Source organism: Cololabis saira, chromosome 17 (assembly GCF_033807715.1).
Source record: "Cololabis saira isolate AMF1-May2022 chromosome 17, fColSai1.1, whole genome shotgun sequence".
Taxonomy (NCBI): domain Eukaryota; kingdom Metazoa; phylum Chordata; class Actinopteri; order Beloniformes; family Belonidae; genus Cololabis; species Cololabis saira.
In genome coordinates this window covers 22,350,008-22,362,021 of record NC_084603.1, presented here as the reverse complement: position 1 = coordinate 22,362,021, position 12,014 = coordinate 22,350,008, and the positions used below count along the sequence as shown (strand labels likewise).

At 38.8% G+C, this 12,014-nt stretch overlaps 1 protein-coding gene across 1 annotated transcript in view; it reads right to left on the bottom strand.

Annotated features, from left to right (window-relative positions):
• The window catches only part of LOC133464094 (protocadherin-15-like), a 215,822-nt gene that overhangs the window by 23,470 nt on the left and 180,338 nt on the right, over positions 1–12,014 (bottom strand). The window contains exons 27-28 of the mRNA XM_061746074.1: positions 11,364–11,491; positions 698–913 (exon numbers count right to left, since the gene is read on the bottom strand). Coding sequence (XP_061602058.1) covers positions 698–913; positions 11,364–11,491 — 344 coding nt within the window. The remainder of the gene's footprint in view (positions 1–697; positions 914–11,363; positions 11,492–12,014) is intronic.

The window sequence follows — 12,014 nt, the reverse complement described above, 5'->3', positions numbered from 1 at the left end:
GAAGAAGGCGAGCTAGAGTGAAAAGAATCTTGGGTCTACAGAGATTAAAGAGCTCCCCCTTTAACCTGTGGAGTCGTCTACTCCTGAAAGCAAAAACTCTCATTTGTTGCATCAGTATTTAATGGGTAAAACTAATACCTTGTTTGATATTGAGTTACTTTGAAACACTTTCATCTGAACAAATTTCTCTGCGATGACTCACATGTCTTCACAAAGTTTTACTATCTCCAGTGAAGTCTAAAAAATGTTCCTGTTTCTCACTGATTCAAAAAAGTCCTGCAGCCTATCCCTCACTCATAGCTTTTCCTCAAAAATAAAAATTGATCCCTTTGAGAAGATTTTCATAATTAAGATTATTGCCAAATAAGTAGCTCTGTCTGAAAATACGACTTACGTAGTAGGTATGAGAAATTGTCACTGAAAGACAAACTATGCATTGAACTGAAAGTCCATAAAGAGATCGTGCAGAAAAAAATATTGATCACGGATGGGTCAGTAAGCACTTCCATAAAGAAGCGGGATTCTGTACCTCCTTTGTACCAATGAAATGCTAGTCAATGACATGTATTCTGCATATCAAATCAAATCAAACTTTATTTATATAGCACTTCTCATACAAATAATGCAACACAAATATGATTATTTATGACAACAAATTTGCATACATACTATAAAAAGCCTTAAGCTGGATACTCACCATGACTTCGGCACTGCTGCTGAGACCTTTCCCATAGTCATCTGTGGCTATAACTTCAAACTTGAAGTAGGACCTGCGCATATTTCGAAACTTGATGGCTGACTTTATGATACCTGTGTAGGTCTCAATGACAAAGCTGTCTTGTCCCTCTGCTGTGGGTGGAATAATCAGACGGTAAGCCATGGCACTGTAATTCCCAGTGTCCTTATCAGTGGCCTGTAATACATAAGTAGTAGTAATTAAAAAAATCAGGCAGGAATTATGAATAATTACAAAATAATAATAAATTAAAGCTGCAAGCAGCGTTGGTCAGGCCCTTGAACATATGGCCACCCTCCCCAGGTGCCACCACATTCTAGGTCAATATCACTATAAAGTACCTTTGGTGTCCCCATGCAAATCAACTTATCATCATAAACATATTAGAAAATAACAACAATCTGAGGTTCTGGAGGAAATGACTAAACATTTGCACACATATGAGTGTCATGACATGTTTCTTGACATGGATTTCCACCAATTTATACCATTGTCTTTCATTTAGTGTACCTAATTTTAGCATGTCCCTCATGATGCTCCGCTAACTTCTGCAAATGCAAAAAGTGGTAAAAATACGAAACATTAAAATATTTTTTATATTTCCTAATTTTTCTTAACATGTTCTTCAATAAAACTAGTAATGTTGATCAACTCCATTTTTGTGATATTTTTAAACATTTTGTCAGTGTCCCTGGAACTGCTGTTGACCTTGTAGTTATGGGTAATTGAGCATTTCACAGCCGATGTAATTAGTAACATCATCAACACCATTTTGTTTTTCTTAACGAGGACTTGGGTTAACTGCCGCAAATACATCAAATTCCCACCATATAATTCTTAATTTTCATCATTTTTCAAAATATTCTGATGTGTTCAAGCTTAAGGTGTCCATACTCTCATGGTGATGTATTAATAATATAAAAAAACTTAAACTTAATTTAAAATACATTTAATCAACAGTGTATAGTCACCTTCAATACTGACTCACTTTATTGGCCTTTTCCATTAAATGTACACTCACCATTATTTCTGTTTAAGTATTTTCTAAGAGTTTTACATGTCATTTTGAGAACTAGGACACATGTAATAATTACAGTTAAAGCTTCCTTTCACAACAAAGCGAAGTTAGCCACTCATGGTGAAGCGTTTAAATTTGCTGCATCACCATGGGAAGGTCCTCTGATGAAAACTCAATTCTATCTCATGATTTGCTTCATCAGCCTCTTAAACATGGAAACCAGGTTTGACATCTCCTTGATCATCATGTCAGAACAGCCACATTGAAATGTCAGGCCCGTCTATATATATAATTATAATAATGATGAATTAATCGTACATTTTAAATCCTGACAATGAACCAGCATCAACAATGACATCCCAAGAAGAATATAGCCGTTATTAATTCCCATGTGCATTTCCATCCATCCATCCATCCATCCATCCATCCATCCATCCATCCATCCATCCATCCATCCATCCATCCATCCATCCATCCATCCATCCATCCATCCATCCATCCATCCATCCAATTGGTGACAGGATCATGGGGGCAACAGCTGAAGAAGAGATTCCCTTGTTATGTGTAAAAATATCTGCCTTACAAAAAGGTATAATTCGTTGTCTCCAGACTGTGATACTGGCTGTTTAGATGAAAGCATAAATAAAGAACGTTTTGGCAAGATCAGGGCTGGAATAACAATATCCTTCTCTTTGCCACAATGATTTATCACAAAAGGTCCTCTATAGGGCAGCGGTATTTTGGTTTATTACATCAACGACAAAACCAAACATTCCAATCTTCCGATGAGAAAAATGCATAAAGACTCAATAATAATACCTGTGGATGTATCCTTTGGAACATATCATTTTTTGAGCATATCATTTTTTATATAGTTTAGTATGTCTGACTATCTAACTAACGTAATACCAATATTCAGTTTATTTTAGCCTTGTTTTAGCTCTCCACAAACTCCTGAGGGAACTATTTGGCTCTCAGGCTGTTAAGTGCCACACTATGTTCACCAGCTTGTTGCCAACTGTCTGCCTGCCACTTAAGGTTCATTATGTAGTGTACAAAATGGCTTTTCCAAGAAAACAACTGTCTGCTATGAGCAAATAAGAATGACATGAGAATGTTGAGTCTGCTTGAACAGAAAAGTTGTGACCAGGCAACCAAATGACAAGCAGGATCTTGTTATGAAAGCTCATTAAAGTGGATGAAAACTGCTGAGTCATGAGCTCTTCACAACAAACACTACCTAGAGATTTGAAGAACCTTTCTAAAATATTGATTGAATGTTTTCAAAATGGGAACACCAACATAGTAATGATTTTTGGAAAGGCCACTGATTGTACCATATCTTTAAGGAGACATATTACACTCTTTTCAAAAGCTAGCCCAGTTTCCCGAGGTCTTAATAAAACATCTATGACAGTCTTTTTTCAAAATACCACAGGGGTACAGTGCAAAAGCATCTTTTTTAACTATGCCTTTTTTGGGATTTAGTGGTGCTTTTATACAATTAAGCACATGGTCTTAAGTACAATTAAACATTTTCTTTATTATATTTACCCTTTAAATTAGTGGATGATTGTTTTAATGCTCAAAAATAACACAGGAAGATTGCAGTCTGCATGATACTGATCAAGCCACTTTTTCCATTTGTAGACAAAATTCAGTAAAGGTCTGGAGGCTGATGCACACCTAAAAAAGACTTGGTGAAACAGGTGCGTAGGAGTAGGTAGGAGTGAATCAAGGAAAAAAAGGGGGTCTCCCGCACACTGTAAGGTCAAGTGCAAAAAACTTTTCTCTGCTTGAGAAAGGTCCTGTGGACCGAAACGTTGCTTTTTTGTTTACCCTATTAAAGTTTTTTGCACTTGACCTTACAGTGTGCGGGAGACCCCCTTTTTTTCCTAGACAAAATTCACTCATCAACCTCTAAGTTTCAGGTGCTGATCAGCCACTGGGCTCACATGCAGGCATCAATTTTCACAGTGTTATCTGTGGCTAGTGATACTGTTAATACATGTAGGTGCAAGCTTTGCCTTTTTTTTTTCTCAGGCAACTGGGACAGATAGTGAAATATCTTCACTCAGCAAGGGTTTACCTTTACCTAGCTATATGTTTCAATATAATTCACGTGGGACAATCCTTAAACGGCGTTATGAGAGTTGTTATGGGGAGAAGCTGGAACTGCGCTTCAACAGTCTAACCATAAAGGACTGTGGCAGGGACTAAAGACTATGACAGACTATGGAGCACCCACATCAAAGGTGGACATTGACTACTCTCAGGCTGATGAACTCAACAAATTCTATACATACTTTAAGACTAGAACTTCCCAACCGGACATGCGACCCATGTGACTTGAGAGATGAGCCAGATTTCGGTAGATTTAATTAAGCAGTTGCATGCAAATGGGTCAGAACATACATCAGAACGACGAAAAAACAAAGGGAAGCATAATGATTTTAAAGCATAAATGATGATTCATCCTTACGATTCTGATAAACAGATCATTCTAATGTCAGAACTAATCTTTTAGGGACAAAGTATAAGTCATACAGCATATACTGTGTTCAGGCCAAGGCTAAATGCTCATTGCAGTAGTTTTGGTTTGATCCAAGTGGGCAAGGCTACATTTGCCATCACAGTGAACACCAGGAAGGCTGCAGGACCAGATGGGATGTGTCCTGAGAGCCTGTGCTGACCAGCTAGCACCGGTGTTTAGTGCCCTCCTTAACCTTGCCCTCTGCTTGAAGCACCAGGGGACGATACACTGTGAGTCATTGTCCTTGTCCCTTAGAAAGCCCAGCCCAACTCCCTGAATGATTACCACACTGTCCTGACATCTGTGGTGATGAAATGTTTTAGGCGGCTGGTCAAAACTTCCTCCTCCCCTGCTGCTCTGGATTCCCTGCAATGTGCGTGTTGTCCTACTGATCCACAGACGATGCCATTGCCTTCCTGCTCCACAGAGCCCTCGCACAGCTAGACTCTGAGAGGAATTAAGTGAGAACACTATTTGTGGACTTTGAGACTGGCCACAAAGCTGAGTGATCTCGAACTGAACTCTTCTCTATGCAGATGGCAGATGGCTTTCCGATAGACAGACCACAGGTGGTCCGTGCAGGCAACCACACCTCATTTCCCTTCACTCTCAACACAGGAGCTCCTCAAGGGTGTGTGCTCAGCCCCCTGCTGTACACATACTTTACACCCATGACTGCTGGGCCACATTAGAGGACAACATTATTGATCAGTTTGTTGACTACACAGCTGTGATGGGTCTCATCTCCAACAACGAGTCGGCGTACATGAGAGATTGGCCACCTGGAGGATTAGTGTCAACTCAACAACCTCCAGCTGAATGAGCTCATTGTGGACTTCAGTCAGAAGTAGCAGAGGAGCTACACCCTGCTCATCATCGGCGGGACACAGGTGGAGAGGGAGGAGAGATTCCTCAGGGTTAACATCTTAGAGGATCTGACATGGACTATTCACATCAAGGTGAAGGTGGCCTGTCAGCATCTCTACTACCTGAGACAGGATACTCAGGAACTTTTACACCTGCATTGTGGAGAGTATTCACATGGAAAGCATCATCACATGGATGGGGAGAACTCCAAACAGATTATTCTGGCCATCAGCAGGGTGGTCGGCTCAGCTGGGCAGATCGTCAGAACCACCCTCTCCCATCCCCAAGACATTTACAACAAACATAGAACAAGGGCCACCAGGATCCTGAAAGAACCCACCCAAACCTGCCATATACTTGTTACACTGCTGCCTTCAGGGACATGTTACCGCCGCCTGAAAGCTCATACAGAGAGGATGAGGAGTAGCTTCTTACCTCAGGCCATCCGCATCCTCAACAAACACTGAACTGAACTAATCAACACATACATGTAGGCCTGGGCGATAAACTGAAAATGTACCGTTACCGACATTCACTGCGATGACCGACAATTTTCCCATGTCGGTAAATTTGGTGTTGTGATAAAAAAAAAAAAAATTAAGGTTATTTTGTCTTTTTGACTGTGCTGATAGGCTATTTTTATTCCCCTTTAAGACGATGTACATGACTTCACCCATCCAGTATGAAGGAGAAGGGAAACCCAAAAAAATGCCTGATGGTTCAAACGAAGAAGCGGCTGACAACCTGTTTTGCTTTGTTTAAGCAGGTACACAAATTATTTCACTGCACATTGTACAGTACCATGTAAAATGTGTATGTGACGGATAAAGACATTTTGAATTGGAATTTTTGGTGGCCTAAAATGTCCCAGCTGTTGCACCTGGCTACCATTAAAGAACAAAAAGAAAAAGCCATAAAAGTCCATATGTTTCAATCTTTATAATTAAAAATCATTCATAATAACAATGAATAAACTTTATTGGTGTGAGCTGTGTTAAAAGGATGAAAACAGGTAGTCCAAAGGTGAAAAAAGTATTTGTTTACCCATGAGTCCTTACTTACGCTGCATATGATCAGCATAACTGATTACTTGTGTCTATGATTTTAAAACTATTTCTGTCAAGAGGCCAAATGGTCTGAAAATGAAAATGTTTCTTTACGTTGTGATACTTTTGATGGTTATCTTGAGTGAGGAGAAAGGTCACTGAGCTTTGTAACTAATTAAGATACCAAATAATTCTTGGCTCCTGGTAAAAACAAAAAAGAAAAAAAAAGGATCCACTTGACTCTTAATTGGACAGATTGGTGTTTGTTTCAAGTTAATTGATAGACAGATCGAAAATGTAGTTATCAGGTGGTTTACAGTAAATAACTCAACACATTTTCATCAAATGTGTTGTCAGAGCTACATCTGGGTCCTCACCGAATGGGTATAACATGTTGATGCCAGAGCAATGGACGTGTTATCTTGAAGACCAACATTTACTGCATCCTGGTTTAATTTTTTAGTTTGTACTTGAGTACACTGTTTCATTTTCAGAATAGCTCTAATCCTGCCAACGCTACTTGATGAGGACTTTGACATAAAATTTTACTTTACCCCCCGTCACTAAACTCTTCTTCTCTTCTTCTAGGACTTGTTTGGGAATTTTCTATTTTATTTTATTTATTTTTTGCCAGGGAAAGAACCACAAGCAGATGCTATTGATGTGTTGATCAATATAACCCTGTCAGAGTTTGACAGAGTGTGGACCTGGGATTTTCTTGCTATAAAGATTTCACTTTTGATATAAACAAGCTTGGACATGCTTATCTTTTTTGGCTTTCTTTTCCTTCCTCCCCAAATGGAAGCTTAGTAAACACAAGTACATATTTTGGAAACTGGTAGAAATAAGACCGTTCATGGAATCTTGTGCAGGTATAAATGATGGAGTATGACAGAAAAACTCTTCTCTGATGATTTTTCCAGTAAAAGCTGGCACAAACAGGAATACAGCTGTAATATACCCCTTTCACAAAAAATAGAAGAAAAACTGTGGGTTTATACGTCTGAAAGAATAAATGGGAAATGCTGTAAACAGACAAAATCCTTCGGCTCTTGCCAGAAGATTAGTTTCCAGCTGAACATGATAGTGAATCTTTGTAATGTGACACATCGGATGTCACAAACACATCAAAAAACTGTTAAATCAGTAGAAGGAAGGAGGATGAAAGTGAAAATGTTTGGGGATTATTTAAACATGCTTTTATTTCATTATATGTAGTCTCTTCAAACTGAAAAGTATTCTCAAGCGCCTTATAGACTTGGGCAAGTTGGGAGTTTGACGAATTTCATTTATTTTTAGAAAGTAAGATCCTGATCTCATTTTCCTGATTGAGCTAAAAATCTATATGCATCATTCAAGACTGATTAATGAACTTATAAGTAAAAGATCTGTTTAAAAAAAAAAACGTTTATTGCGGTCAAATATTACAAGGCATCAAAATAGGTTTTCATTTGTGGAAAAGATTAAACAATAACTTCACTTGACATAAAGCCAAGGAATTGAATTACCTTTTGGACTAATAGGTATTCATATTCAATTATCCAATAATGCAGTCTTTCAACCTATAATCAGTTTAATAAGCCATGCAGTATTTGCTGTATTTTTAGGGAGTACTTGATTGATCCATCAGTGTTTTTATTTCTCTAATAAGCTGTTTTTTTGGAGTATTGAATTATTTTTAGTAATAAATACCATAAACCTTTTATACCTGAGCTCTTATACAAAGACTTTTGATCAACACTGCATGAGACATGACAACAAAACAAAACTCATACAGGTGTAAGACCTTTACCTGTCTGTATAAAAAAGTTAAACGGTAATTGGTTTACACATTTTAACCCTCTCCATTCATTTTAACCAGATCAGCTGAAACACTCAGTTTATTTAAATCCAGGTTGAAGACACACATGTTCTCAACTGCCCCTTGAATAACGCCCAGAGTCTAATTTAAAGCTTGAGTGTCAAAACGTAATCATATTTTAACTATCGTCTTTATCTATTGCTCTTTTTTGTTTGAATTTAAACTCATACTTTTATTTTCTCCTGTTTTAATGTATCTGTAAAGCACTTTGAATCACCTTGTTGTTGAATTGTGCTACTGTATACTGTAAACAAACTTGCCTTATCCGGAATCAACAAAATTCTTGTATCTTTTCATATAACACCGATTATAGCACTTTAATAAAGAAAACAGTATATATGTATAAGCAGTACATTTTGTCCACAAACACATGCCAGTTAACATTATTGGAGAAATGTGGATACGGGGTCTAGCCCAAGGACACTTGGACAGGTTGAGAACTGAACTATCAACCTTTGATGAGCCTCTTAGCTATCAAAAGTCAGTCAGTGATGAAGCCTGTACAGCTCATATTCACAGAAAATATGACGTAATAATATGGGTTTGATCTGTACCAAAAGTATGATTACATTTACTGACAACGCAACAAGACATTTGTCCTTGTTTATGTCACCTTCAACTAGGGATGGGAATCGAGAACCGGTTCTTGTTGAGAACCGGTTCCCAGTGTTTCAATTCCTTGGAATCGTTTGCCTTTTTCCCAAACGATTCCCTTATCGATTCCAGTGGGCGTGAATGACGTCACCAAGCACGTTGCGCCACGTGCGCATTCACGCCCAGCAGGAAAACACGGGGACAAAGCGGCATAAATGCTCGAAAGTTTGGTTACATTTTACCAAAAAGGATGACAACAGGGCGACAATTCTTGCAATGTGGACATTTCAACAAAGGGGGGAAACTGTTAGGACTCGGCCGGCTGATGCGCTGGGAGCGCGGAGTCAGCCGGCGTGTGGTAAGGTCATTTATGGTTCTGCGTTACACCAACGCAGAGCCTACGGCGTAGGGTACGCGGCAACACGCACCGTACGGCGCGCGTCGCCGCGTACCCTACGCCATAGGCTCTGCGTCGATTTAACGCGGAACCATAAATCATGCTTTAGAAGAGCTGCGCCACGCGGATGAGCCGGGCGCTCCGAGCCTCCGGCGGACAGCAGAGCTCCTGACACAGCTGCAGCTGATCAGCTCATCTATGGAGAAGTTAAAGAGCTTCTACCGCTAGATTCTCCTTTATCAGCAGGGAAGAGTATCAGGCCAGAATAGATGAATGTCACCAGCAGTGACTAAGTTTGTACTGTTTAACATGTTACTGGACATTCTTGTGTAATTGCTACAAAATAATGTGTTGTTTTTCGTTAATTTCTACAGAAGAATATTTATTTTATTATTATTATTTTATATTAAATACATATTTTACTGTATATTACAAATCATTTTGTGGGGACCCCCTGGCACCATCGAGGAGCCCAAGGCTGGGGGCGTCTTAAGACCTCATTATATTTTTTTTGTTCAAAAATATAAAAGTTTTATATCTTTGAACAAAAAAGATCAGAGAAACAAAGAAATTGAAGCAAAGAAACAATTTTAGTATCAACTTTGTATTATTAAAACAAAGTTGATACTAAAATTGTTTCTTTTTAGTATTTTAGTATCAACTTTGTTTTATTAAAACAAAGTTGATACTAAAATTGTTTCTTCTCCTTTTTTCCAAATGAGAATCGATAAGAGAATCGATAAAGAATCGAATCGATAAGCAGAATCGATAAGAGAATCGGAATCGAAAAAATCTTATCAATTCCCATCCCTACCTTCAACTGTATTCTACTTGTGACAAAGCTGTAAAAACAACTACAATGTCCATCTAGATTTCTAATCTGGCCCATTTGGTCCTATCTATTTAAATTTGTTTGTATCCTTGCACTTTCTGTCTGACTGTATCACTCATGTTGTAGTTCTGATGGGTCAAACCTATGCATTGTTATGATGTGTTTTCCTCTTGAGTCCTTCTCCTGTGTTCGCTCTAATGCGTCATCACAATGAATCATCATGATGCATTGACCTATTATGGCATCTAATACCTATTTTAAACAGGCCTTGAATGTCTTAAAAAAGGCTTTTGATTGTTTTTGCTAAATAAATTCGAAATTCAGCCTCTAAACCATGTCTTTATCATCCCAGTCTCTAACTTCCTAATCTATGTGGGATTCTGAGTGGGCGGGGAGGCTATGATAATGAGGTTCTGTGCTGATTGGCTGTCTGAATGATGCGATACACCACTACGAAAAAATGGCGGAAGCTCCGTCCGGTGGAGTTAGTTGTGGGCGTGGTTTCACGTATCGGAGGCCAACCTATGTAAATCGGAATCAGAATCTGAACGGCTCGTAGAAGCCACATCAGACTGGACGGCTCATCTGGGCGGCTGTACAGACTCTGCAGAATTTGGTTGCTTTCCTTCTTCTCTGAGTTGGCAGGCTGAGGGGAGACCACTTTATATATGTTAAAGCAAGAGAAAACCTGTTTTTCCATAATAGGCCCCCTTTAACATAATTTTATATACATTCGATGACATCAGAAGAGCGACACACGACGATGACATGTCAAACATAAGATAAGACACAGAGCAACAATTATGACAGTCATTAGTGTCACAATCAGTTCACTCAAGTGAACTTCAAGTGCAAGCAGACTACATATGTGATGACTAAGGATGAATAAACAAAATAAAATGTTGTCAGGTTAGCAATCTAAAGATAGGATATGCTCATAATTCCCCTTCATGACTAAATTATTTGCAACATGATGACTTCATGAAATATTCATGCACTTCAACATTTGATCATCTTCTGGTCAGCTGAGGTTTGACTGAAGCTGTTAACCAATATCATAGATGAGTCTCAACAAAATTTAATATTGAGAGCGTTACTTCCCTGCAACTGGATGTCATTTCTCCATCACTGTCAGGACAACATGAAACATTTTTGGCAAAGGTGGCTGACAGGGTGTCAAGCCATGCTTGCGTGAGCACACAGGGATTACACCACTCAGCTCACTCTCATCCCACCTGCTTGTAAACGAGGCAGACGGTGAAGAGAGTGAAACCGACGAAGAGATGTAACAAGCGATATGGGAGCAGATCAAATTGTGCCACACGGAGCCAGTTGGACGGATTGTCAAATCGTGGCTGCAGGGAAAGTTTTGAAAGAGTAGGAGGAGATTCAAGAAGTAATGTTGCTGTCTTCGTGTATGCTGATACAAAAACATGTAAAAAAATAAATAAAAAAAGATCAGAGCAGATGTTTTCTTACCACTATCTTGAGCACAGAGCTGAAAATCTTGGTGTCTTCTGTCACGCCGCCTATGTAGAGCTTCCTGGAGAAGACGGGAGGGTGGTCATTCTCATCCTCCACCTCAATGAACACTTTGGCAGTGTTAGCTGGAAAAATAAAAAAAAAACAGTAGGAAGCCTTCAAGTCTTTTGGAGGACATTAACTTCAGCCACAAACAGAGTCCTAATCTACATTTCTATGAGTTTATTTTAAACCAACAAACATTTGGGATTTTAGCCTAGTTTGTGCACTTGAGTGCAACTCGAGCAACTGATAAGAGAGGTCTGCTGTACCCTTATAAATTTAGGACACCAAAACAGAAAGTTTATATCATCGGCAGCCAGAAGCTGCTGAATAAACACAGCTCTGTCAGTCACTCATTTGAACTGAGAATGATCAAATGCTGTACATGTTGGCCTCACAACTGTCAAAGCAACTTTTTCATGGTCATCAGCTGGTCCATATCTTCAAAAGACAGCTTGAAAATAATTTCTAAGGATATTCTGAAATTTATTCATTACTGAACATACCACAATATGTCAAAACACAGTTCATATAAAATCCCATTAATAAGGAAACAAATACATTCGATTTTTTGGGGATGCAGATGATTGCTTTGATCTAAAAAAT